This window comes from Peromyscus eremicus, chromosome 20 (assembly GCF_949786415.1).
Source record: "Peromyscus eremicus chromosome 20, PerEre_H2_v1, whole genome shotgun sequence".
Taxonomy (NCBI): Eukaryota; Metazoa; Chordata; class Mammalia; order Rodentia; family Cricetidae; genus Peromyscus; species Peromyscus eremicus.
In genome coordinates, this window is record NC_081436.1 from 26,014,959 (window position 1) to 26,042,879 (window position 27,921).

The 27,921-nt window shown below is 47.5% G+C and overlaps 3 protein-coding genes across 3 annotated transcripts; 2 read left to right on the forward strand and 1 right to left on the reverse strand.

Annotated features, from left to right (window-relative positions):
* Positions 1–610: 610 nt before the first annotated feature.
* Znf16 (zinc finger protein 16) lies at positions 611–3,255 on the forward strand. The gene has a single exon (XM_059247697.1). The coding sequence runs from the start codon at positions 992–994 to the stop codon at positions 2,444–2,446; it is 1,455 nt and encodes a 484-aa protein (XP_059103680.1). The 5' UTR covers positions 611–991; the 3' UTR covers positions 2,447–3,255.
* An 11,938-nt stretch (positions 3,256–15,193) lies between these two features.
* LOC131896880 (zinc finger protein 250) lies at positions 15,194–23,367 on the forward strand. The gene is made up of 4 exons (XM_059247696.1): positions 15,194–15,288; positions 15,482–15,608; positions 15,864–15,977; positions 21,251–23,367. Exons 1-4 carry the CDS (start codon positions 15,247–15,249, stop codon positions 22,567–22,569), a joined length of 1,602 nt encoding a protein of 533 aa, XP_059103679.1. The 5' UTR covers positions 15,194–15,246; the 3' UTR covers positions 22,570–23,367.
* A 2,099-nt stretch (positions 23,368–25,466) lies between these two features.
* Positions 25,467–27,837, reverse strand: Rpl8 (ribosomal protein L8). The gene is made up of 6 exons (XM_059247158.1): positions 27,703–27,837; positions 27,367–27,514; positions 27,140–27,281; positions 26,793–27,011; positions 25,817–25,932; positions 25,467–25,660 (listed from the first exon to the last, which is right to left on the reverse strand). The coding sequence occupies exons 2-6, from the start codon at positions 27,502–27,504 to the stop codon at positions 25,502–25,504; spliced, it is 774 nt and encodes a 257-aa protein (XP_059103141.1). The 5' UTR covers positions 27,505–27,514; positions 27,703–27,837; the 3' UTR covers positions 25,467–25,501.
* Between the last annotated feature and the right edge of the window lie 84 nt (positions 27,838–27,921).

Here is a 27,921-nt window from a genome sequence, read left to right on the forward strand (position 1 = left end):
TAAGTGTGTGACAGTATAATACAGCTGGTCAGACAAGGTGACTTAGTGGGTAAGGGCTTCTGTCACAAGCCTACTGACCTGAATCTGATCCTGGAAACCAACAAGGTGGGAGGAGAGAACAGACCCAGTAAGGTGCCCTCTAACCGTGCATCACATCATGTGCATCATGATGTGCACACACACACACACACACACACACACACACTCACGGTAAATTTTTTTAAAAATGTGTGTACCTGTGGTATTTCCTTTTACATGGGGGAAAGGTGAGGAACACCTGGGTTTGGGTACTTTTATTTTTTATTTTATATTTATATATATTTATATAAATTTATTATACATTAAATATTAATATAGTTATAATATTTGTGAGAATGTTATATATTCATATTTATATAACACATTAAATATATGCAATATAATGTTATATATAAATACATAGTAAATAATATTAAATTTTATTTTATTTTTAGATAAAGCCAGCAATATTTGCTGGGTGTGAACAGAAGGGGGCGCTGAGGGATGCTCAGAATCTTGTCCTGAGCCAAGGGCAGACTGAAAGTGCATCCTTGGCGTGTGGAGTCCTGGAGAGGGCAGGTGGTTCTTGCTGGTGTCCAGTGCCTGTGTAGCCCTGTCACTGGGAGCTCTCCTAGTCCTTCCACAAGGTCTGGGGGTCGCCTGCCCCATTGCTTCCTCCGGAGAAGCGAGGCCAGTAGTTCTGTAGATCTGTTCTCCTGTTCAGTCACAGTCCCTCCTTTGACTTCGTATTTATGCTTTCAGATTGCAGTACTGAGAAGTCTTATCCCGAGGAACACATTTATGACAGTTGGGATCACAGGCAGCAATACCAAACAATTGTGCTGGTGATGTTTCTCGGTCTCCACAGTGTGGAGGGCCCTGTGATGAGATACTAGAAAGAAACTGGAATGTCTCTGAAGGTGAGAGCCTGGTACAGCCCCTCTACTGGAAGGATGACGTCACACCAGTGACCATGTTCCTTAAGGGCCCCTTAGGGGAGAAGGGTCTGATTTGTAACGGCTTTGACAAAAACTTCCGTTTGAGCCCAAGTCCGTTAGTGTGTCAGGGAGTCTCTACAGAAGAGAGGCCACATCCTGACTACACTCCAGAGAACTTGGAGCACAGTAGAGACCTAACTGGCCAGGAGAGGCTTCCTACACTTGAAAGCCCATTCATATGTGCTGGGTGTGGGAGGACATTCAGAGGAAGCCTTGACCTTGTTCAGCATCAGAGAGCCGACTTTGGAGGGAAGTCTCTCGTGTGTTCTGAATGTGGAAAATCCATTAGCCAGAACTCAAGCCTTAAAGAACACCAAAAGTCCCACATGATTGAGAAGCCTTATGAATGCAATGAGTGTGGAAAGGCTTTCAGGCGGCGCTCGAACCTCATCCAACATCGAAGAATCCATTCTGAAGAAAAACCATATGTCTGCAACCCGTGTGGGAAAGCCTTCAGGCGGAGCTCAAACCTCAATAAACACCACAGGACTCACACGGGTGAGAAGCCTTTCGAGTGCAACGAGTGTGGTAAAGCCTTCAGCCAGAGTGCACACCTCAGGAAGCATCAGAGGGTTCACACCGGAGAGAAACCTTACAAGTGTAATGACTGTGGCAGGCCATTCAGTCGTGTCTCAAACCTCAGCAAGCACCACCGGGTGCACACCGGAGAGAAACCTTACCAGTGCAGCGACTGCGGGAAGGCCTTTAGCCAGAGTTCTAGCCTGACTCAGCACCGGAGAATTCACACTGGAGAGAAGCCTCATGTGTGCAGTGTGTGTGGGAAGGCCTTCAGTTACAGTTCCGTGCTCAGGAAGCACCAAGTAATTCACACGGGAGAAAAGCCGTATGGGTGCAGTATCTGTGGGAAGGCCTTCAGCCACAGCTCAGCCCTCATCCAGCATCAAGGTGTGCACACTGGAGACAAGCCCTATGAGTGCCACGAGTGTGGGAAGACCTTCAGCCGAAGTTCCAACCTCATCCTTCACCATCGAGTCCACACTGGAGAAAAACCTTATGAATGTCCTGAATGTGGAAAAACCTTCAGCCAGAGCTCAACCCTCATCCAGCACCAGAGGATTCACAATGGCTTAAAACCTCATGAGTGTAACCAGTGTGGCAAAGCCTTCAACCGAAGCTCAAATCTTATCCACCACCAGAAAGTTCACACTGGGGAGAAGCCCTACACCTGTGTCGAATGTGGCAAGGGCTTCAGCCAGAGCTCACATCTCATTCAACATCAGATAATCCACACTGGGGAGAGGCCCTATCAGTGCAGTGAGTGTGGAAAGACCTTTAGTCAGCGTTCCGTCCTCAGCCAGCACCAAAGGGTTCACACTGGAGTGAAGCCTTATGGCTGCTCTACCTGTGGGAAATTGTTCAGCCAGCGGTCAAAGTGGGCCAAACACCAGTTAATCCATGCAGCAGAGTAGCCTGGAGGCTGGGAGGAGTATAGCGAGCCATGGTTCCTCCCTGATTCTTCCCCTTCCTAGACCTGAAGCCAGGCTCACTGTGTTTTATGCCCAGTTGCCACAAAACCGGGAGCCCTCCTTTGTAACGACCTGCAAGGCTCTCTTTGCCGGTGGCTGCCGACCCGTGTGACCGCTCATCTGCATTGTGTCATTTTTATGGTTTGAAAGCAGACTCATGTTGGTTAGAAGGAAAAGATGACAAGACTTTCACGTTCTCAGTTTATTATTGTAATCAAAAGGAACAAAAATAGGTAATGTGACCGTTGGCTGGAAAGTACCTCAGTAATCCTTCGTTTAGCATTTAGTCATAGGGAGTGAGTTCTGATTTAGTGTTTATTACTGATATTTTGTTTACGTAAGACCGATGTGAGGGTTTTTCACCAATTGCCATCCTCTCTGGAGGTATTTCTCCACTTCCTTTCCCCTCCCATCCTGTGTCTTACTCCAGATCTTCCTGTGGTCCTGTTTTTATCATGTCTTCAGTCGGTATTGAGTGTTGCCATACATACCACGTGCCCCACAAAGCTGCTTTCTTACAGAACCTGGGACCACCAGCCCAGGGGTGGCCCCATCCACAATGGGCTGGGCCCCTCCACATCAATCACTAAGAAAATGCCCTATAGTCTTGCCTACTGCCTAATCTTATGGAGGCATTTTTCCAGTTGAGACTCCTTCCTCTCCTGACTCTAGCTTGTGTCAAGTTGACATGAAACTAGCCAGCACAGACTCTTGTCTCAAAAGTAAATAAAAAGACAGATAGGTGAAATTAATGTCCAAGTTTCTCACGCTGAAGTTGTTGTTTTCCTTTTCAACTACTGTAGACAACCTGTTTCTCATCAATATCTACCCTGTTTGTGTCTCACCATGATTCTTCGAATTACCAAAGAGTTTCACCTTCTCCATGGTCTTGCCAGTTTATTTCCTATGGGTTCATCATTGGTTCCTGTTCGTTTAGTGAGCTGCAGTCTGGAATTCTCATCATGTGTTGTGATACTCGGATGGTCCCCGCTTTGACCAGTAGAAACCTGTTCTCCATACTCCTTCACGGCCCTTTGCACATCTTGTTATCTCTCAGCCTTTCCTTTGCTTTCTGGCATAAAAAGCTATTCCAAGCTCATCCTGTGTGTTCCTTTCCCCAACTGTGCAGTGAGTCCTTTTCCCCAGGAAGTCCGCATCCTGTTGTGAACATGTGAACATCCCTGTTGAGGCAGGAGAAGTTATGTGTCCGAACTAAGACAGGGAGATATGTCCTGGAGGCAAGGGGTTGATGATGTATCCACCACAAGCTAGGTTTGTGCCCAAGTGTGGTCAAAAGCTGAGCACTTTAGGTGGGGACTTGGGCTGCTGGCAACTTCCGGGGAGGAGCCGCCACGGCCACCAAGAATGCGGAACTGGGCTTTTTGGTGCCTTTTCTTTGTTGGAGATTCTCTAAGAGGATGGGGTTTGGAGAGAGATCAAGTAGGAGTGAGCTAGAGGTTCCAGCTGAACAAAGCCCCCGTTCACTTACCTCCCCCTATATATTGTAGCACTTCGGTGAAGATAGTGGCTGTTTTGCTCCGAGGAACGCTTTCCACACCTATCAATATTCTGTGAAAATACTATACTCGTGTCTTTTTTTTTTTAAGATTTATTTATTTATTTATTATGTATATAGTGTTCTGCCAACATATCAGATCTCATTGTAGATGGTTGTGAGCCACCATGTGGTTGCTGGGAATTGAACTCAGGACCTCTGGAAGAGCAGCCAGTGCTCTTAACCTCTGAGCCATCTCTCCAGCCCCCTATGCTTGTGTCTTGCATGGGTCCCCCCCACTTTCATAGTAGCTATGTAACTCATTTGACTCATTTGTAACAATTGTTGGGGATCTCCAGCTTGGGCCCCATTCCAAACCCCGCCCTCAGCAGGCCAAGCAGCGGCTCCTCCCTGGGAGCTCCTCAAGACCCACTCCAGGGTATTTAATACCCGGCCCACAGACTTGGCCTCGCGGTTACCCCCTCGTGGTTCCTCCTCTTCCCCTGGGACCACGTGGGAATGCTTTGCTCAGATTAAACCTGGACTTATTAATTTGACCTGATCTGACTTACTGCATTGTTGGTTTTTTTTTTTTTCTGTTTTTTGTTTTTTTATTTTTGGAGACAGGATTTCTCTGTGTAACAACCCTAGCTGTCCTGGAACTCACTCAGTAGACCAGCCTAGCCTCAAACTCACAGAGACCAGCCTGCCCCTGCCACCCAAGTGCTAGGATTAAAGGTATGCGCCACCACACCTGGCTTAAGGGACTTCCACTTTTAAACCATAAAATTCTTCAGATGTGAAAGGGAGACATGAATAAATAGTAACAACTCTTTTGTTTGTTTATAGACCCATTATGTGGAAGCTGAAAGTTCTGAATTATCTATGGGTTCAGTTTAGTGCGCGCATGCGCCCCCCACCCTGTATAAATCCAAGTGGAAAACTGGCTTGTAGTAATTCAGATCATGCTAATGGCACAATAATACAGGACTTCCTCCTTCCCTACCATACTTCTGAACTGCTCAGAGAGCACCTTGAGATGCTGAATGGATAGCAGCACGGAGAATTCATCACCACTCACAGCTGATGGTGCTCAGCAAGAAGTAGCTGCTTTCCTCTTCTTGAGTGGGACATCCCTGGCCAGCCACACACAAAAGTCAATACATCTGGCCAAACTTGAGGATGTCATCTTAGCGCTGGGATCCTTAGCCAGCAAACATCCCTCTCCGCACAGGTCTATAAATTCTTAGGCCACTTCCGAAGACTTGCGCCTTTGTTGTAAAGAACTCTAGGAACGCCTTACTGTGCAATAGCTCAGATACAAATCAAGACCACAGATGTGTCAGACTACAAACGATGCTTCAACATAAGAATCCTCATCACACCCCGAGCTCTAGACACTACCGATAGTGGACAAAGTATCTTATTCATTCCTCTCTCCTCACCCCCTTTTTAAAATTTTTATATATAGATATCTTGCCTACATGTATGTGTGTGCACCACATGCATGTCTGGTGCCCACAGAGGCCAGAAGTGGATGTCACACCACTTGGAATTTGAGTTACAGACAGTTGTGAGCCACCATGTTGGTGCTGGGAATCAAACCTGGGTCCTCTAGAAGAGCAGCTAGTACCCTTAACCACCGAGCCATCTCCTCAGCCCCAATATTCATTTCTCAGAATATGTAATCCTGGACACTTTCACAAATTCAATTCAGTTAAGTAAAATAGAATGAGTCAGTTAAACATCAGCAGTGAATTCTAATGAACAGTGTGGCTCTGTGTGTGTGTGTGTGTGTAGGTAGATATATGCATGAGTGTAGATGCCCGCAGAGACCAGAGTTGGATTCCCCTGGAGTTGAAATTACAGGCAGTTGTGAGGTACCTGACTTATTATCATTAATATTTTATGTGTATGAGTGTTTTGCCTGCATATACACACACACACACACACACACACACACACACACACACACACACACAAACACACACACCCCACCTGTATTCAGTACCCACAGAGGCCAGAAGAGGGTAGCAGATCCCCTGGAACTGGAGTTACAGGAGGTTGTGAGCTGACAATGTTAGTGCTGGGATCTGAACTCTGTTCCTTTGGAAGAGTGCTCTTAAGCACTGAACCACCTTTCCAGCTTTCCCGATGAAGGCATTAGCCTCAGACTACCTCTTCTTTTTGCGCCCACATATAGATCAGTTGATAAGGAAGCCTGGGTGCTTTTCCTTCTTCCTTAGGAGTCAAAGGAAACCATGCAAACCTCTGTGTAGTCTTAGAGACAGTCGTGCTGATGGCAGATGTATTAGTTAACTGTCACTGCTTTGACAAATACCTGACAAAAGAAACTTAAAGAAGCGGTTAACTGTGACTCGCAGGTCAAGGACAGTCCATCATGGTGGGAAGGCGTGTGACCTAAGTTGAGGCAGTTGGTCACATTGCATCTGTGGTCAAGGGGAAGGGAGTGTTGCCAGCTCGTACTAGGTTCACTCCTTTTCATTCAATCAAGAATAGCTCATGGAATGGTACTGCCCACATTTAGGGTGGGTCTGCCCTCAATTAACCTAACCTAGACAATACCTTATAGACATGCCCATGTGTCTCCCAAGTGACTCTAAATCCTATGAAGCTGACAAGATGAACCATCACACTACCTTATCCCAGTTCTCTTTGTGCCTTTGAGCAATTTTGGGCCTGTGTAGAGACATGCCCGACTCTTTCCAGAGAGCTCAGCTATATCAATAGTAAATGTGTTCATAGCCTCAAAAATATCTCTAGGGTCCCCACACCGTCCCTTCTGCTTCATCGTTCATGGACATCAACAGCCTCTCTATGTTGTGACTTCTCTGAATGTTCCATTCAGCTTATTGTCCTGATTTAAAACTGGCTGCCCCTGGGGCTGAAGAGAGCTCAGCCAGGCAGCGGTGGTGCACGCCTTTAATCCCAGCACTCGGGAGGCAGAGCCAGGCGAATCTCTGTGAGTTTGAGGCCAGCCTGGGCTACCAAGTGAGTTCCAGGAGAGGCGCAAAGCTACACAGAGAAACCCTGTCTCGAAAAACCAAAAAAAAAAAAAAAAAAAAAAAAAAAAAAAAAATTAAAATTCAATGGCAGCTCCATCACACAAATCCCAACCTGGTCCACAAGGTCTGGAAACAAGGAGGCTGTTCTTGTTCCTTATCTCCATTTCCAGACATTAGTCCCCACCTCCAGCCCCAAACCACCATTCTTTTTTTTTTTTTTTTTTTTTTTTTTTGGTTTTTTTGAGACAGGGTTTCTCTGTGTAGCTTTGCACCTTTTCCTGGATCTAGCTCTGTAGACCAGGCTGGCCTCGAACTCACAGAGATCCACCTGCCTCTGCCTCTGCCTCCCGAGTGCTGGGATTAAAGGCATGCGCCACCACCGCCCGGCTAAACCACCATTCTTTAAAGAACAAAAAACCTCACATATAGCCGGGTTGTGGTGGCAGGTCTCAGTGAGTTCAAGTGAGTTCCAGGACAGCCAAGGCTGTTACACGGAGAAACCCTGTCTCGAAAAACCACAAAACAAAACAATAAAAACCCACATCTAATAACCAGTTAAAAATAATAATAAACCCTTCCTTAAGTTTTTGTTAGGTATTCTGTCACAACAGAAGACAAGTAGCTAATGAAATTGGAGAAATAAAAATTAAAACCATAATAGAGGGGTGGGATCCAGTGCAACTCAGTGGGAGACCATATGTTTAACATACAAGAGTGCCTGAGTTGAATTTCCAGCAAAGAGTGTGTGCATATGGAGGCTAACGGTCCATCTGAGGAGCCATCCACCTTGATGTTTTTTTTGTTCTGTTTTTTTTTTTTTTTGTTGTTGTTGTTGTTGTTGTTGTCGTTTTTGAAAAGGCTCGCCGGAACTTGACACTTGCCAGTTAAGACTAGTCTGGCTGGCCAGAGAGGCCTGGGGATCTTTCTTGTCTCCCCTTCCCGTGTTGGGATTACGAGCACCATCACACCCAGCCATTATTTTTACGTGGGTAAAGGTGACCAAACTCAGATCCTCAAAGTCGGGCAGCACTTTGACTGTTGTGTCTCTCTAGCCCCAGAATAACTCGTTTTTAAAGACCGTTTATATCAAGTGTGGGCAAATACAAGCAGCAATGGAATAGTCATACACTGAGTCTAGAGGATGTGCTGATGCTATAGCATAAACCCAAGCAGCCCGAGTCAGCATGATGGGTTCCGGGACGAGTGCTACCTCCCGGCTACCTGACCACCGGGGGAAATGGCTAGATGGCAAGCACGAGCTTGGCGGAAGTGACCGAAGCCCCCCTGGAGCAGAGGGGGCCGCGGGGAGGGGGCGAGGCGGGGAGGCACTCGGATTTGTAGGGACTGTGGGCGCCCGCTTCCGCCGTTGTCTCAAAGAGCAGGCGCGGTCTCTCTAGGCACCGCGGAGGCCTCGGCTCTCAGTGGCCCCGGGGCGCGGGCCAGGAGGAGTCCTTTACCAAGAGAAGCCGGAGGCAGGCGGGCAATCCGACCCTCAGGCGTCGCGGTCCAGGACGGGGGTTGGGGGTGGGGACAGGGGGCGGGGTCCCCCGGGATTGACGACTGCGCAGACCCGGCAGGACGGCCCCTTTGTCTCAGGGAGCTGAGACAGCCGCCACGGGGCGAAAGGTTGCAGCAGATGGTGAGTGGCGTTCGGTTGGATGCGCGGGACCCTCTCCTTCATCCGCACCCAAGCTCCGCATCCTCACGTGCGCCAGCCCTTCCCCCGATGGATGGCTGCCGCCCCGCTGCTGCCCCCAGGCCGCACCCTCCGCCCGGGTCCCTCGGACCCTCCAGGCCCCTCTTCCCCTGGACCCCTCACGGTGGCTCCCCCTTGCCTGGGTCGGGATGGATGGATGGTTCTGATGTGCATAAGGTTTCTTAGTGGCTAGTTCGGTTGGGATGTGGGTAAGATTCTGTTTGGTGAAATAGCCGCGTCCCAGACTGCTCAGGAAGTCCTGGGTTCTCACGATCCTCCCCCATAGCCGGAGTTACCGGTAGGGTACCATACAGAGTATGAACCCAGGCACAGACCCGTGCGGCATCCTCAACAGCTGCGGCTATTTCCTGTCAAAGTGAAGGTGCTCTGCCCTGTTCCACATAACCCAGCTTCTTCTTGAATTTATTTTTCTGCTGATGCTCTCTTGTTACTTTGCAAAAGCCCCTTTTAATGGGTGACAACAACTTCTCTAACGTGGTATTTTCTTGTTGAATTTTTATGTGTCTTTGTGTTTTATCTGCCTGTATATTATGTGCATACCTGGTGCCAGCGGAGGCCAGAAGAGGGCATCAGGTCCCCTGGAACTGGCTGTGAGCCTCCATGTAGGTGCTGGGAATCGAGTATGGGTCCTCTGGAAGAAGAACATGTGCTCTTAACTGCTGAGCCATCTCTGCGGTCCCCGCATTTAAATTTTAACAGAAAGTGATGTTGCCGGGAAAAGAGGATGGCTCAGTTGAACACCTGAGTCCGGATCACCAGAACCCACTTTTTAAAAACCGGATGTGGTGATGAATGCTGTTATCCCCAAGACAAGCAGATCCTTGGAGCTCACCAGCTTACTTGGTGAGTTCCAGAGACGCAGTTGCCCCTCATCCCCAAAGGTGAAAGGATTCTGAGGAATGATACCTGCCTGAGGTTGTCCTCTGGCCTCCGAGTGCTTGCCAGTGTGTGGGTACACACACAGAGGAAAAATATATACAATAATTCCCTTGTATGTGTGTGAGGGGAGGATTATTCCCTAAGGCCAGAGGACATTGGACGGAATGCCCACTGAGCCATCTCCCCAGCCCACAAGAATTCTTTTAAATGTCTATCCGTGAATGCACAATGGGAGCAGTTTCCTGTGTATCTTTCTAGAATAATTGGAAGCAAGTACTACTGCTGGTGCATGTGCACACTCCCTTGTTATTAATATAAAGGGGAGGCTCCAATGGGCTCTACCACCTACTAGATAGATGCTTCTGTGTAAAGCTGTGTGGACATCAATTCTGTCACTTTGCACACTGGGAATTTCCTTGTGAGGGACACAGAGAAGTGGAGTGAGGTTATAGGCTAGGGTTAGTAAGCCACCTTGCCATCATATATGGAGGCCAGTCCCTGGGGCAGTCTTGCCATAAAGATATTTCCATTTCCATCCTCACTTGTTACTGGTGAGTGTGAAACCACTGCATGTATATGTCTTTTAGCTGTTTGTATTTCTGTTCAGATTAACCAGCTTGTGTTCTTTTTGTGTATGTTAAAATACACACTTCCCTATGTCTTTTTAGTCCATTAAAAGTGTCTTCTTTGATTTTGTTTTATTTATTTGTTTGTTTGTTTGTTTTATTTTATTTTTGGTTTTTCTGAGGGAAGGTTTCTCTGTGTAACAACTCTGGCTGTCCTGGCGGGCCTCGAACTCACAAAGATCCGCCTGCCTCTTCCTCCCCTGCGCTGGGATTAAAGGCGTGCTCCACCACCGCTTGGATGTTGTTTCTGTTTTATGGGCAAATAATTTCCATTAAAGTATGTTGGCTTTTTGCTATGTTTTAAAGGGCTTCCTTATTTCAAGATTATTTTCTAAATAATCTGGTTTTGTCTGGTACTTTGTTTTAAATAACTTACTTCTTTTTATGTGCATTGGTGTTTTGCCTGCATGTGTGTCTGTGTGAGGGTGTTGATCCCCTGGAACTGGAGTTACAGACACTTGTGAGCTGCCATGTAGGTGCTGGGAATTGAACCCAGGTCCTCTGGAAGAGCAGTCAGTGCTCTTCACCATTGAGCTACCTCTTCAACTCCTTGTCTGGTACTTGTAAAATGTTGGTTCTATATGGAATTTATTTCGATAAGGGGTAAAGTTAGAATACAGCTTCACACACACACACACACACACACACACACCGCCAATCATAACCATTGCTAACATTGTCCAATGTATTGGATAATTTGTCTTTCAGTTTACTTGAAAATACACCTGTGTCATAGACTAAATTCTTCCCTATGGGTAGGCCTGTTTGGAGAGGGATATTGTTGTTAGATTTATTTATTTTATTTTGTGTGTGTGTGGGGGGGGGTGTTTTGCTTGCATGCAGGTGTTTAGTGCCCAGGGAGGCCAGAAGAGGGCATCGGGTCCCTTAGAACTTGAGTTACAGATGGAGCCTCCATATGGGTGCTGGGATTTAAACAGCAGCCATCTCCTCAGCCTGTTCTGGAGTTTGGGGTGGTTTTGGTGTGCATAAGGTTTCTTACTGGTTGGTTAATTCTGGTTTGGCTTGGGGTGTGGAGGAGGTTTTGTTTGGTAAAATAACTCAGTGTTTAGAACAAAAACAAGTTTGTTTAGTACACGGCAAAGCACAAGGGGGCGTGGCCGGAAAGGAACTTGCTTGAACATGCGGATAGACTGTGGGCAGCTAGCTTGGTCAGTGGTGGTCCGGGGTGGTTAGGATGAGTCACATTGTTTGTAGTTTCTCACTATGCAAATGAGGGCAATCTGGTATAGAGTTTCAGGTCATTTTGTTTGGCTGTTGTTCCAGCTTTTGGCAGAAGAGAGCTGTGGCTGTTAGGTTTGAGGATGTTTCCTGGTCCAGGCTTGTACTGGAAATGTTTCTGCTCTCACTCACACTTTCCGACCACAGTGTTTGGTTGGTTGGTTTCACTTGAGACATGATCCCTGTGCGGCGTCAGCTGGCCCAGAACTCTGAAGACACTCCTGTCTCAGCCTCCTCAGTGCTGGGATTTCAGGTTTCTGCCTCCATTACAGCTTGATGTGATTTCTTTGTCCTTTTTAAAATCTCTTGCCTTTGTCCCATTTTGTGATAGTTTGTTGAAGAGTGTATAAAGATTTAATTTTATTTATTTATTTTTTTCTTTGTTTTTTGAGACAGGGTTTCTCTGTGTAGCTTTGCACCTTTCCTGGATCTCGCTCTGTAGACCAGGCTGGCTTCAAACTCACAAAGATCCGCCTGGCTCTGCCTCCCGAATGCTGGGATTCAAGGCATGAGCCACCACTGCCCGGCCTAATTTTAATTTTTACCAAAATACTTAAGCACTTAGTTAATCATTTCTTTCTAGCAGTTTGAGTCTCTCCTCCAACCTGGACTGTGCTGTGTCTGTTTCTGAGCTGTCTACTCTTCCTTCTCCTACCTCCGCTATTTCCTGCGTTTCGTTTGTTGTGTTTTGTTTGAGAGTCTTGTTATGCAGCATATATAGTGGCTTAGAACTCACTGTGTCGTCTCATGTTGGCAGTCTGCCGAGCTCAACTTCCCAAGTGCTAGGGTCACAGTGTGTGCCAACACACCTGGCCTGTCTGAGCTGTCCAGCCCAGGCCCATGTGGCTCTCATGAACTCGGTTGGCCCTGTGGCTGGTGGAGCTCCCTCCCTGGTGTTTCTGAGATCTCCCTGTGTTTGTTGAGTCTTCCCAATGAATATAAAACTATTTAGTTATGACACCCTGTACCCCTCTAATCCTCCACAAAAATCTTGATTAATGTTGTGAATAAAGTATACAAATTAGCATTACTATGAGTTGTGGTGTCTCTTCTTTCATGTCTTGGACCAAGTGTCACTTGGTGTGTAGGAAAGGTATCAACTAGATAGATAGATAGATAGATAGATAAATAGATAGATTGATAGATCTAGATAGATAGATCTAGATAGATAGATCGATCTAGATAGATAGATAGATCCATAGATAGATAGATGGATATAGATAGATCGATAGATAGATCTATATAGATAGAAGAATAGTGGGGGAGGACTGAGAAAAGGAGGAGAGGAGGACACCAGAGGCCAGCCACCCAGCCACCAGGCCACACAGCCACACAGCCAGCCATGGAGTAAGAAGGAAAGAACGACATATAGAATAAAGAAATGTAAAAAGCCCAGAGACAAAAGATAGACAGGTTAATTTAAGTTAGAAAAGCTGGCAAGAAACAAGCCAAGCTAAGGCTGGGCATTCATAAGTAAGAATAAGTCTCCATGCATGTATTTGGGAACTGGGTGGCAGGCCCCCAAAGAGTAAAAACAAAATAAACGGAAAAAAACCAAAAAACAAAAAACAAAAAACCAACTACAGTTGGACTTTCTTTCTTTCTTTCTTTCTTTCTTTTTTTTTTTTTTTTTTTTTTTGGTGTTCTGAGACAAGGTTTCTCTACATAGCAGTCATTCCTGGCTGTCTTGAAACTCAGTCTGTAGACCAGGCTGGCCTTGAACTCACAGAGATCTGCCTGACTCTGCCTCTCAAGTGCTGGGATTAAAGGCATGTGCCACCACTGCCTGGCCAGTTGGGACTTTCTTGTCGGACTTTCTTTTGAACTGCCAGCCTCCAAATAATGACATGGAGACTTCTTACTAATTATGAAAACATGGCCTTTAGCTTAAGCTTGTTCCCAACTACCTCTTATAGCTTAAGCTGTTTCTACTAATCTTCCTTTTGTCACATGGCTTTTTACCTCTCCGTTCTGTGTGTCCGACTCCCTCGGTGTCTCACTGATGTCTTTTTCTCTCTTCCCGGAGTCCCTCCTAACCTTTCTGCCTATCTATTGGCCATTCAGCTCTTTATTAAACCAATCAGGTTCCTTAGGCAGGCAAGGTAAAACACATCTTTACACAGTTTGCTCAGATATCCCACAACAAAAATGAATGATTGGTTTCTGATTTAGCTTACAAAATAAAAAGGTGATAACAGCGGGTGTAAGTGGCACATGCCTTTAATCCCAGCACTCGGGAGGCAGAAGCAGGTGTATTTCTGAGTTTGAGGACAGCCTGATCTACAGAGTGAGTTCAAGAACAGCCAGGGCTATAAAGAAACCCTGTCTCAAAATAAATAAATAAATAAATAAATAAATAAATAAATAAATAAATAAATAACAGACCTAAATTCTAAGTTCTTCATGTCATGGTGAGAGCAGATCCCCTCAAACATACTTGGCAAAACATATCTCAATAAAACATATCTCAATAAAACATATCTCAATATATTGTGGCTTGTACTGATTTTCATTAAGTGATTTTTGCTTCTAAGATCATTGATTCCTTGTTTTTCTTTTGTGTTATTCCTTTGGAATGTGTTTTGTTTTTTTTTTAAAGATTGCTTCATGCTGACACCTTTTTCTTTTCTTTTTTCTTTTTTTTTTTTTTTTTCGGTTTTTCAAAACAGGGTTTCTCTGCGTAGCTTTGGAGCCTGTGCTGGAACTCATTCTGTAGCCCAGGCTGGCCTCACCTGGGTCCTCTGCAAAAGTAGCAAGTGTTAGGATCCTGCCCTCACTCCTCGGGTCTTGCGTCTTTTTTTTTTTTTTTTTAAGATTTATTTATTTATTATTCATTATGTATACACTGTTCTGCCTGCATGTATGCTTGGACACCAGTAGAGGGCAGCAGATCTCATTATAGATGCTTGGGAGCCATCATGTGGTTGCTGGGAATTGAACTCAGGACCTCTGGAAGAGCAGCCAGTGCTCTTAACCTCTGAGTCGGGTCTTGCGTCTTACGTTATCTTTTTTTTTTTTTTTTTTTTTTTTTGGTTTTTCAGCAGGCACTGGTGACTACATACCTGCGCGTGGTCACCACGCGGACCCCACCCTCCCTCTCTGTTCCCTCTGCTCTCTCTTTGTACCCTGCTCTGCTCTGCTCCCGCCATCTTTCTCACTCTCCGGGCCTGGCTCTCCTCTCTCCTATCCCCTCCTTCCTTCTAATAAAGCTCTCTGTAACTCTGGTAGTCGTGGCCGAGGCTCGTGACTTTTCCACCGGTAACCAGCACGGCCACCTGTCAGCAAGTACTCTTTAACGTTAAGCCCTTGAGCTCTCTTTCTCTAGCCTTACTTACCTTATTTTTTTAAAGGGGGGGGGGGGGTGGCAGGGGAGTGAAGCCCTGCTTGGCCTAGAACTCACTATGTAGACCAGTCTGGCCTTGAACCCACAAAGATATAACAGCCTCTGGCTCCCCTTATCATTTTCAAGTGGGACTTTCCCTGACTAAGCCTACTAGATGCAGCCGGCCCAGGAACCATATGTTTGCTCAGGAATCTGCACTAGAGAATCCCAGTGTGAGCGTGGGCCTGGGGACACGGGACAAAGCAGGACTACAGTGGCTTCAGCTCCCTGGAGCTCACTTCAGCGTGCCTCTCACTGACTTTACCTGACAAGGGATCCCCTGGGATCTGTCGAACTGGACTCTCATGTGTTCTCTCTTCTTTCTCAGCCCCACAGGATCCTCTGACCCCTCTTGTCCTCGCAGACCCAAGAAACCAAGATGGCAGCAGCCGGACTTCTGCCACTGCCAGCAGGACCTCAGGTGAGTGGTCCCAAAAGCTTATTCGGTGGCTTGGCTGAAGCTCCTTCTGTGCCCAGGCAGTCCGAGTATCACTGCAGCTCCTGAAATGGATTCCTTCAGATCACACGTGACTCTAAGGGGGCTCGCCACCAGTCTCCCGCGTCACATGTACTACCTGTAAGATGTGGACTTACTCAGAACCCGGTCATTCCAGGTGAAGGTAACCTTCGAGGATGTGGCTGTTCTGCTGTCTCAGGAGGAGTGGGCCCGCCTGGGCCCTGCTCAGCGGGGCCTCTACCGAAATGTGATGATGGAGACCTACGGGAATGTGGTCTCACTGGGTAAGGCTCCTCCGTAGCCCCATCCGTGTGTCTTTGTGCACTGGATTCATGTGGGGGGGGGGGGTTCCCAGGGGAGGCAGCTGCTGGGAAGAGGGGGACTTGGTGCAGACTGATCCTGAGGCTGGCCGACCTCCAAGGGTTCAGCTCCAGCAGAATGGAAGTCTTGTCCTTTTTCATGTTCCTACGTGGAGCGTGGATTAAGGGAGTATCTTAGCAAATATTGTATAATACAGGGGCTTCCCTCCTCATGAGCAGGACTCCCTGGATCCAAGCCTGTTGTGATCTCCCAGCTGGAGCGAGGAGAAGATCCATGGGTCCTGGATGGGCAGGAATCTGAGCAGAGCCAGGGCCTGGGAAATGGCCATTCAGGTGAGTAAGGAGAACTGGTCCTGCTTTCACTGAAGGCATGCTTCATACGGAGCCACTGGTGGAAGAAGCTTCCATTGGTCAAAGGAGAGTTCTGTCATTCTTTCTCTGACAGAATGTCCAGACTAGGAGGTCCTGGGCCAAGAAGGAAGTGTGGGTGTAGTGGTGAAGCTAGATGAGGTGGTAAACCTTGTTACCAAGGAGAAGGACAGACAGCTGAGCTGTGTAGAGGCAAGGGATTTTGCCACTGCTCAGAAAGATCATAGTTGGCTACCCAGGTATTAGTGGAATATTTAGGCTGTGAGGGTTACTCTGAGGGTTGATTTAGAACAACAAGGCTCTTAGTATAGAAGGGAAATTTCTCAACCTGATACTCAGGCTGAAAGTCTGAGCTCAGTTATAAAAGAATCCACTGTCCCCCTGACCCATGATATATTGTACTGCAGTCCCATGTATGATATAAAGAAAAGTTAAAAAAAATATATATATATATATATAAGAATTGGAAGGGAAAAGTATTGTTTGAAGTTTATATGATTTTTAACTTAGAAAGATTGGTATTCATAAGAGAACTTAGCAATATTGTTAGAAAGTAAAAATCATTGTATTGTTATCAGCAATAAACAAAGGTATAAATATTAAAAGGTATAAATATTAAAATTGTAACATTTATAATAGCATCAGAAAGTTACTTGTGGCTTAGTGGTTAGGAGCACTTGCTGCTCTTCCAGAGGACCGAGTTCAATTCCCAGCATCCACATGGCAGCTCACAAGCTTCTTTAACTCCAGTTTCAGCGGATCTTATACCCTCTCTCTGTTGGCTTCCACAAGCACCAGGCACACAAGTGGTGCACAGACATACATGTAGTCAGAGAACACTCATACGCATAAAGTAAATAAAAGCTTTTTTTTTAAGTAAAAAAAAAAGCTCATGATTTTATTGTCTGCATAACGAAATTAGCTTAGAACTGGATCACTTGGCTCTCTCTCTCTCTTCTTACCGACTCCCAGTTCAAAATGCCAGCATCTCTTACTAGCCAGCATCCTCTTAGATCTCGGTTGGGCTCAGCCCACTCAACTCTCAGTGTGGTTTTCTTTGTAGGTTGTTTTTTTTTTTTTTTTTAATAATTTATTTTTATTTTCTGTGCATTGGCATTTTGCCTGCAAGTATGTCTGTGTGAGGGTGTCAGATCTTGGAGTTACAGGCAGTTGTGAGCTGCCATGTAGGTGCTGGGAATTGAACCCTGGTCCTCTGGAAGAACAGCCAGTGCTCTTAACTGCTGAGCCATCTCTCCAGCTCCACTTCTATGTAGTTTTAGCCTTTTCATGGAAAACAGGCCTAGTCTTCCCACCATAGTCACGGTTTCCTGTCCCAGTGCCACTTTCCCTGGACATACAAAGAACCCGTGTCCTTGTACTGTGTCACCTTGTGGGATTGGCGCTTACCACATTTCTTGCAGAATGTCTGGCAGGCTTAGGAACGATCACCATGTTGGGAGGAGTGATATCAGCACAGAAAGAGGCAAGACCGGCAACTATAAAAAGTGTTTTTTGTTGTTGTTGTTGTTGTTTTTTTGTTTTTTTTTTTAAGTTACTTGAGAAAAACTATAAACAGGGAAGATGGTATGATGTGGCTAGGTCCAACCTGGAAGTCTGCGTTTACAGTTGCATTAGATGAAGAATCCCCAACTGCAGATAACATCAGGGTCTCAGGAAAACCACAGCCAACCTGTCTGTCCTTCCCGGATGCGCCCTCAAAGTGGGAAGGGATAGCGTAGCGACAACTGTATGGCTGATGGGCTTCAGCGTTTCAGTGGAGCCATTTTTCCCTTAAGAATTATCCTTTCTCTCTAGAGTGGTATGGACAGAGACGTTAACAGTCAGTCTTCCTCTCACTGGCCTGAAAATCATGTCTCCTCTGAGCAACAATGACGTCACACCCCAAAGGAGACTGGCTTTCCAGGACCATAAGAAGAGGGCACAGAGCCGGGCGGTGGTGGCGCACGCCTTTAATCCCAGCACTCGGGAGGCAGAGCCAGGTGGCTCTCTGTGAGTTTGAGGCCAGCCTGGGCTACCAAGTGAGTTCCAGGAAAAGGCGCAAAGCTGCACAGAGAAACCCTGTCTCGAAAAACCAAAAAAAAAAAAAAAAAAAAAAAAAGAAGAGGGCACAGCACTATGTGCGTCACAGATATCTTGCAATGACCTTTTTTGGGGGCTCTTTTTCTTTTCCTCCTGAAGCTCACCTGATCCTTCTGCCTAACCTTTCTGAGTAGCTACAAGTGTGCCTGGCTTTGTAGAGCAAGCTACTGATAGCGGCCATAGGAGACTGGAGTGGGGGAGGGCGGCATTTTCAAATACTGCCAAAGCTGTCTGTGGAGGCCGGCCATAGGGGATTGAAACATCCGCTTGGGAGCCTTTGAGTATCATGCTGGGAAAAACAAAACAAAACAGATTCTGTAGAAATGCAGAAGCACCTCTGTGGCACAGGCCACCACAGGGTGCCACTGATAGCGTGCATGTGCTGGGCTGGAGAGATGGCTCAGCAGTTAAGAGCACTGGCGGCTGCAGGGCGGAGGTGACACACGCCTTTAATCCCAGCACTCAGGAGGCAGAGGCAGGCAGGATCTCTGAGTTCGAGGCCAGTCTGGTCTACAGAGTGAGTTCCCAGATAGCCAGGGCTACATAGAGAAACGTTGTCCCGAAAAAACAAAACAAATAAAAAAGAGCACTGGCTGCTCTTCCAGAGGACCCAGGTTCAAGTCCCAGAATCCATCTGGTAGCTTATAGCTGTCTAACTCCAGCTCCAAGGGAGTTGACACCCTTATGCAGACATGCATGCAGGCAAAACATCAATGTGTATATAATAAAAATAAGTAAATCACTTAAAAAAAAAAAAGTGAAGGTCGGCCATAGCCTCTCCTGTATCTGGGGCCCATACATGGCACACCAGTTCAGTCCCAAGGAGTGAGAACACCCAGTGTTTTTCTATACTAACATCGAAGGGAATGGAAGAGGCATGATCTCTGATGCTGTACTTGCCTGTGATCCTGGCCAGAGCTTACTAAATCTGTACTTTGCCCTAAAGTTGTTGATCCCACTGGTACTTGCCAGAGACCCTTGTGTGTCCTTTCACAAGAGTGAGATTTTTGGAGTTGCAAGATGGCTCAGCAGATAAAAGTACTTGGCAACCTTTGTGAACAGAGGCGGCGGATGGGGGTGGGGTGGGGGAGTGGGGGGGGTGGGGGGATAGATGGGAGGTGGGGGGAGGAAACAGGAGGAGAAGAGGGAGGGGAAACAAAAAAAATAATAAAATTTTTAATTTTAAAAGCTGGATTTTTTTCACAATTAAACAGAAATCTAGATAATTAATAAAATATTTTTTAAAAATTAAAAAAAGTGGGGCTGGAGAGATGACTCAGAGGTTAAGAACACTAGCTGCTCTTCCAGAGGTCCTGAGTTCAATTCCCAGCAATCACGTGGTAGCTCACAACCATCTATAATGAGATTTGGTGCCCTCTTTTGCATGCCGGCAGAACACTGTATGCATAATTAATTAATTTAAAAAGCTATTGTGCCCAAAATGTAATTGGAGATATATTAATTTACTTTTAATCAAAACATGAAAAAAATATTTTTGTCCTCTGACCTCCATGTGCAGACAGTGTATGCGCACCCCCCCCATATTAAATTTAAAAAGTAAGCTTCCCTTCTTACATCTTTCTCTGCTGTGGGGTTCCTATCCTAGGCTGTCTGTCAAGTATGACAACCCATTCAGGGAGTTCCACAGCCAAGACCCTGGATAAGTGGTTAAGGCCTGAGGGCAGGCTAGCATCCTGAGCCTGGCGACTAGGTTGTGCCCTATGGGAGGCCACAGGATGCACAGGAGCCTCAGGCACTGAAAGGGCTACCGTCCTCTGCAGCAGGAGAGTATAGTGGACCTTTTTACCTGAGGAAACCTGAAGGGACTAACCCCCACTGCCGCCATGCAGAATTGGCCTCTTACCCTGTTAGGCCAGTTCTGCATGAGATGGAAGGACCTCTCAGCTCTCCACACTGTGGCCCAGTGTAGCTGTCTCCACGTGAAGACTCAATGTGACAGACATCTTTAAACTTAAGACATGAAACATGGTTATTCTCAATACTCATATCCCCAACCTGGTCTCCCTGTAGAGCCTGTCTCTTGGTTCCGGAACGTCTCCACTCAGCCTTCCTTTTTGTCTACACTGCCGCTCTCTCCAGCCTGTGTCCAACCTAAATGTGGCACCAGATGCCCATTATCTGTCTCTTAAGTATCCAGTGCATTCTCCACATTGAACTGTTGTCCACAAAGGTGACCATCGGCATGTACGAATCCCTTGGCCCAGGATAGCATCCTCTGACCTGCTCAGGCTTCAGGCTTCCCCTCCCAGCCCCAGGCCAGGCTTCATTGCTCCTGTGCTGCTGCCTGCCTCACACAGACCTGCTGGTCCTGCACTCAGCACCACCACAGCCTCTGGAGACTTGGTCATGGTAATTCCAGGGAGAACACGAGGATGTGCCGCCACTATTACGTGCATTCTGCACAGGGCAGACACGTTGAAGCCTTCCCCCTTCATCCCATTATTGGTTGTTTTGTTGAAAGATGTTCCCTTCTGATCTCACATCAGAGACTATGCAGCAAAGCTGACTTTAGGAGTGGATTGCACGCTGCAGCTTGGGGAAGTGCTAACGTTTTGTGGGTTTTTTGTGGTTTTGTTTTGTTTTTCCTTTTTTTTTTTTTTTTTTTTTTCTGAGACAGGGTTTCTCTGTGTAGTTTTGGTGCCTGTCTTGGATCTTACTCTGTAGACCAGGCTGGCCCTGAACTCACAGAGATCCACCTGTCTCTGCCTCCTGAGTGCTGGGATTAAAGGCGTGTGCTACTACCGCCTGGCCCTTTTGTTTTTATTCTGGTTTGGGTTGGTTTTTGGTTTTGTTTTTTTTTAAGATTTATTTATTATGTACACAGTGTTCTGTCCAGGCCAGAAGAGGGCACCAGATCTCTTTACAGATGGTTGTGAGCCACCATATGGTTGCTGGGAATTGAACTCAGGACCTTTGGAAGAGCAGGCAGTGCTCTTAACCCCTGAGCCATCTCTCCAGCCCTTGGGTTGTTTTTTAAAGTTGCTCTTGTAGGTAGCCCAGACTGATACTGAATTCACAGTCCTCCTGCCTCAGCCTCTCAAGTGCTGGGATTATAGGCATGTACCACCCACGCCCTGGCTAGTGTTCACCTTTTCATTTTGTATTTGTTGTTTCAGAATGGAAAACCAAGGACGAGAACCAGAACACAAATTTGAACTTGCAGCCATTGATCTCAGATGAAAAGACACTGCTCCTGGGGGACGCACTGTTGAAGGCTAATGAAGGTCACTACAAAACAGAGAACTTCTGCCCGAGTCCAACCCCTGTCAACCCCCGTAATGTCCAGGGATCGAATCCCAGTGTACCTCTTGCTCGCCACCAGATGGCTCCTAGTGGAGAGAGACCCTATATGTGCATTGAGTGTGGGAAGTGCTTTGGGCGGAGCTCCCATCTCCTTCAGCATCAGCGAATACACACTGGTGAGAAGCCCTATGTATGCCATGTGTGTGGGAAGGCCTTCAGCCAGAGTTCTGTCCTTAGTAAGCACAAGCGGATCCACACAGGCGAAAAGCCCTATGAGTGTAATGAATGTGGGAAAGCCTTTAGGGTCAGCTCAGACCTTGCCCAGCACCACAAGATACACACGGGAGAGAAGCCTCACGAATGTTTGGAATGTGGGAAGGCGTTCACTCAGCTCTCACACCTCATCCAGCACCAGCGGATCCACACAGGGGAGAGGCCGTACGTGTGTGCCTTGTGTGGGAAAGCCTTCAACCATAGCACTGTCCTGCGGAGCCACCAGAGAGTGCACACTGGAGAGAAGCCTCATGGGTGCAGCGAGTGTGGGAAGACATTCAGCGTGAAGAGGACATTGCTGCAGCACCAGCGGGTCCACACTGGGGAGAAACCCTACACTTGCAGTGAGTGTGGCAAGGCCTTCAGTGACCGCTCGGTGCTCATCCAGCATCACAACGTGCACACTGGGGAAAAGCCGTACGAGTGCAGTGAGTGTGGCAAGACCTTCAGCCACCGCTCCACCCTGATGAATCATGAGAGGATTCACACCGAGGAGAAACCCTATGCGTGCTATGAGTGTGGGAAGGCCTTCGTTCAGCACTCACACCTCATCCAGCACCAGAGAGTCCACACCGGAGAGAAACCCTACGTGTGTGGCGAGTGTGGGCATGCTTTCAGCGCGCGCAGGTCTCTGATCCAGCACGAGAGAATCCACACAGGCGAGAAACCCTTCCAGTGCACAGAGTGTGGCAAAGCGTTCAGCCTGAAAGCAACTCTCATCGTGCACCTGAGGACCCACACAGGTGAGAAGCCCTATGAGTGCAATAGCTGTGGCAAGGCCTTCAGCCAGTACTCGGTACTCATCCAGCACCAGAGGATCCACACGGGAGAGAAACCCTATGAGTGTGGGGAGTGTGGGCGTGCCTTCAACCAGCATGGGCACCTGATCCAGCATCAGAAAGTGCACAAGAAGCTCTGATCCATGGCTGTCAGAAGCCCAACTTAGAACATACACGATACATGAACAGCCTTCCTCCTCCTAGGAAGGAATTCTGTTAAATCTGCAGGACCTTTCTTTGGTGACTCAATGTCACGATTCCTTTTCCTTCCTAGGGAAAAACATTCTTCTGTTAGTTTTATTTTCCTCAATATCTTGGTGTTATATTGGAGAATAACCCTACAGTTGTGGATATTGGTAAAGATAGCCATAATTCTCCCTTTGCTTATTTGGCATTAGCTTTATTGAAGCAACTGAAAAGTTCAGACGAAGGGACTATTGACATTTTCAAATGACGTTCCTTTTCTTACTAGCTTCATGACTTTCCTAAATGCATCTGATCATTCTAATATTGTATTTAAATTTATAACACTGGGCTATTTTGGGTATTTTTAAATTTTTTTTTTGGGGGGGAGGGCTAATTTGAGACAGGGTCTCTGTGTAGCCCTGGCTATCCTGGAACTTACCACCTACCTCTGCTTCCTGAGTGCTGGGGTTAAAGGGGTGTGCCGGCACTGCTCGGCTTATTTTTGGTATTCTTATAAAACACTTATGTACTATGTGAATAAAGTGATATTAAAAAAAAAAAAGATCCTGGGGGCAGATGATGGTTCAGTGGGGAAGACCTGATAACCTTTTGCGTTCTAGAACCCACATGGTGGACGAGAAAACCAACTCCCACAGGTTGTCATCTTGCTTCCATGTGAGTTCCGAGTACGTGAGTGTGTGATAAGCATACACACATAAATAAAATCGATATTTTAAAATATTCTTATGAAATATTCTGAAGCGGCAGTTCTAAGTGTTTGGAAAAGTGAAAATAGCTACATTAGTGAGAATTTACGTAAACTGAAAAAGCCTGTTTGGTGTCTGCCTTGGGTTTTCTATTGTCCCGATAAACCACCATAACCAAAGCAATTAAGCGGAGAAAGGGTCTATTCCACTTCCACGTCACAGTGCATCAAAAGTCAAAGCTGGAACTCAGTACACAGGCCATGGAGTAACACTGCTTACTGGCTTGCTCCTCACGGCTGCTTTCGTATCAAGTACAGGTAGGATCCACTGACACCTGTTGGTCCCATGGTACCAGCATGTCCAGAGTGCTAGGCTCTCTTCAAGGACTATAGGTATCAAGCCAGCTATAAGGTGTCAAGCCTGTTTCTCTCCAGGATCCCTTCTACCCTAGGGCTTCTATGACTGAGGCAGCACCTTCACTGGGCTTCAGTGCCTTCAAAACCTGAACCACCTTGAAAAATCTTACACATTACTGAGTTCAGTTGCCTGCCCCTGGACCACAGCTTCTGAATGCTAACCCTGAGCAAAATGACCTCCCTGCCAAACACATACACACACACACACACACACACACACACACACACACACACACACGTACACAGGGTTTCCTAGGTAACCCTGGCTGTCCTGGAACTCACTTGGTAGACCAGGCCTGCCTGTTGGGATTAAAGGCATTCAGCTAATTCTTCAACTCCAGCTGACCTAGACAGTTCCAGCAAAGCAAAGGTTCACTTTAATGGTTCAGGTCTCTTGGTAAGTTCTTTACTCTCAGCTGACCAGAACAAGATTCTTTTTTTTTTTTAAGATAGATTTATTATGTATACAGCATGTATGACTGACTGCAGGCCAGAAAAGGCACCAGATCTCATTACAGATGGTTTGTGAGTCACCATGTGGTTGCTGGGAATTGAACTCAGGACCTCTGGAAGAGCAGTCAGTGCTCTTAACCTCTGAGCCATCTCTCCAGCCCCAGAACAAGATTCTTAATTGAAGTATCACACACCCTTAGTGCTAACACTTGGGAAGCAAAGGCAGATGGATCTGAGTTCAAGGTCAATGATAGCTATAAGTGGGATCCTACCTCAAAACAAAAAATGTCAGGCATGGTGGTGCAGGCCTTTAGTCCCAGCACTCAGGAGGCAACAGGACTAAATTCATACCCAGAGCTACAGAGAAACCTTGTTTCAAAGACACCAAAAAGAGCAGCCCCTGGTCTTTAAGGGCTCTCCAAACTTCCCTCTGAAACACCACTTGCACTGCTCCCAGCATTCTCTACGTTCCCACCATAGCTCATTACGCTCTGCACACTCCATGGTTCTATCCTACAATCCTCCCACCAAAACTGGCCAACAATGTTGGCACCTATTCTGTCTTAGGGTTGCTGTTGCTGTGACGGGCACCATGACCAGAAGCAACTTGAGAAGTGTTTCTTTGGCTTACATTTCCACATCAATCACATAAGGAAGTCAGAGCAGGAACATGGCCCCAGGCACATGCCACCAAGATCGACCCTTAATGGCTTGTTCAGTGTTTTCTTTTACAACCCTTGACCACGTGCCCAGGGGTGGCAGTGCCTACAATGGACTGGGCTGCCACATCCATCATTAATCAAGAAAACGCCTGACAGACTTGTCTATAGAGGCATTCTTTCAATTCAGAGTCCCTCTTCCCAAATGACTCAAGCTTGTGTCAAGTTGAGAAAAAAAAGTGCTATAATTGTATCCATCAGATAGGATGCCCTAACCCTCTAGTGAAAATTCAACTCATGACCTAGCGAGATGGCTCAGTAGGTAAAGGTACTTGCCACCAAGTCTGACAACCTGAGTTCAATCCCCAGAGCCCGCGTGGACAGGGAGAACACTAGTCCTGACATCCACACTCATGCACACAAACACACACAATAAAAATTGAGCCGCCCACCCAAATTCCAGGCCCAGCACATCATGTCCCCCTAGGGTGCAAGCTTCTGACCCTGAACACTTGGGTGTTTTAAGTTCCTGCACCGTTCACTTCCCTATAAACCAAGGGGCTCCATGGCAGGGATCCCATCTGTCCCCCCAAAAACCGAGGCTCACACACACCTATTAGCCAAAGGACAGACTTTATTAGCTCCTGAGCTCTAGTTCTCCTTCTCCTGTACAGTTTTGGTTCCACGTAGTCGCCCAGTCCGGCGGGCAGCAATGAGACCCACTTTGCGCCCAGCAGGGGCATCTCTTCGGATTGTGGAGGGTTTGCCAATGTGCTGGTGGTTACCACCTCCAAAGGGATGCTCCACAGGCTGTAGAGAGAGCATGAGGTTAGAGTAGGGGTAACCTCACCTACCCAGGGAAGACAGTGGCAGAATCCAGTGCCTAGGACCTCCACCACCACCACCACCACAAACACCGCAGATCCTAGCCCAGGAAATACTGTCCACTCAGTTGTGGTTACTTACATTCATGGCCACACCCCGGACACGTGGCCAGCAGTTCCTCTTTGCCTTGTACTTGTGGTAGGCACGACCAGCCTTTAAGATAGGTTTGTCAATTCTGCCCCCACCGGCCACAACACCTGCAAAAATATAGGACACCTCTGAGATGTGCATCACAAAGCCCTCCAGTCACAAAGACTGCCCCCCACTAGTGCTATGCCAGGAATCTACAAGCCCAATGAAATGTACCATCCAAGAGCCTGTACCAAGTTTCACCTAGGAAACCCCTTACACTCTGCAATCCGTCATTTCCACTGACAGGCAATCCAAGGCCCACGCATGCATTATGTTGGCTCTGCCCGTTCCCAGGTGTGCACCTCAATATTCAGTGTCTGAGATCAGGACAGGTCCTCCAACCTCTGAAGACACCTCCCATACAAAAGGCAAAATCCACTGAGCAAAGGCATCCTCTGTGAACATCTATCCTCAGAATCTACCCTGTCCAGCAGATGAGTTTAGCAGATTGGGAGATGCTGCCAGGTAACAAGAGAATCTGACTCAAGTTCCATTTCACTGACTTGGATGTCTTTTAAAAGTCATTAATGCTGGCCCTATCTTCTCTGAAATTAACTAGACACAAGGGCAGCATTCAAGTCCTAGGTTAAGTCACAGTGTACAAAAATAGATGCATTATCTGTATGTATGTCTGTACACATTTGTGCAGTACCGGAAGAGATCATCAGATTCCCCCGGAACTGGAGATACAGTTGTGAGCTGGAAGAGCAACCAGTGCTTTTAACCACGCAGCTATCTCCAGAGTCCATGCTGTAACAAACCCACAAAAATAGATATTGTACTACTCTACAATTCAACCCAAGGTTGTATCCCGTGTTCAAAGACGGCGTCCCCAAGAACCGGGATTAAGGGCCCAGGCCCAGCAGCTGGCAGTTCATATGCTGACCACCCAGTCTTCAGGGTTCCACTACTCTCTGGCACTCACCAACAACAGCTCTGTTGGCTGAGGAAATGACCTTCTTGGAGCCTGAAGGCAGCTTCACTCGCGTCTTCTTGGTCTCTGGGTTGTGGGAGATGACCGTGGCATAGTTGCCAGAAGCTCGTGCCAGCTTGCCCCTGTCCCCCGGCTTCTCCTCCAGACAACACACGATAGTACCCTCGGGCATGGTGCCCACGGGCAAAACATTGCCGATGTTCAGCTGGGCTGTCGAGAGAAGTGGCAAAGCGACCGATAAAGCCAAAAGCATTGCGAACCCACACCGCTCCCACACCGTAAAGCACGGGCATAGAGTGCCCGGGATCCAACCCTTCCTTCCCCGCTTTGGACCTCACCTTTCTTGCCGCAGTACACAAACTGCCCCGTGTGGATTCCCTCCGCGGCGATGAACAGCTCCGTCCGCTTCTTAAATCGGTAGGGATCACGAAAGACCACTTTGGCGAGGGGAGCGCCGCGACCAGGGTCATGGATGATGTCCTGTGGGTCGAGGTGGCAGGATTAAAAGGTCTCCTCGGGGCGCCCTGTTCCCCAGCCTGCTTGCCCCCGCCGGTGCCCTCGTTACCTTTACGATGCCCTTAATATAGCCGTGCCGCTCGGCGAAGTCCACAGCACGCAGGCGCGCGGCGCCCTTACGGTGTTTCACGTGCGCGCGGAACACAGAACCCGCACCTTTCCGCTGCCCTCGGATCACACGGCCCATGGCGGCGAGTCTGGAAAGGACTCACGTTCAGCGTCCAGACAAACAGATCCCCGCCGGCTCCCAAGGCCGAAGACACCGCCATCCCTCCCTCCCTGTGCTGGATGGGTGGACCGGGCCGCACGACACACCACCGAGTAGCGGACGGTGGCGGATGGCGGTGGATGATTTCAAGCCCACAGCGCCCCAAACACAACCTACCTGCCGGCAAGCACGGCCGAAAGAGGAAATACGGGGCTGCAAGCAGCCTTATCTTCCGGGGCGGGGCTCCGGAAGGGGCTCCGCCCCTTCCCCTGCGCGATGTCTGCCGGGGCTTGTAGTCACGCGTGGGTGTCCCTGGTCTCTACCTAGTAGCCGCAGTGAGGTTAGGCACTGAGGTTTACATCTACCTAGGAGCCCTGGGGAGAGGCGGACTCTGTG

Coding starts and splice junctions, on each gene's coding strand:
- LOC131896880 (XM_059247696.1), top strand. CDS start 15,247: ATGGCAGCAGCCGGACTTCTGCCACTGCCAGCAGGACCTCAG. Junction 15,609..15,863: donor CGGGAATGTGGTCTCACTGG/GTAAGGCTCCTC, acceptor CCTCATGAGCAG/GACTCCCTGGATCCAAGCCT. Junction 15,978..21,250: donor CCTGGGAAATGGCCATTCAG/GTGAGTAAGGAG, acceptor TTGTTGTTTCAG/AATGGAAAACCAAGGACGAG.
- Znf16 (XM_059247697.1), top strand. CDS start 992: ATGTTCCTTAAGGGCCCCTTAGGGGAGAAGGGTCTGATTTGTAACGGC.
- Rpl8 (XM_059247158.1), bottom strand. CDS start 27,504: ATGGGCCGTGTGATCCGAGGGCAGCGGAAAGGTGCGGGTTCTGTGTTC. Junction 25,933..26,792: donor AGCCAACAGAGCTGTTGTTG/GTGAGTGCCAGA, acceptor ATATTTTTGCAG/GTGTTGTGGCCGGTGGGGGC. Junction 25,661..25,816: donor TCCGGGGTGTGGCCATGAAT/GTAAGTAACCAC, acceptor CTCTCTCTACAG/CCTGTGGAGCATCCCTTTGG.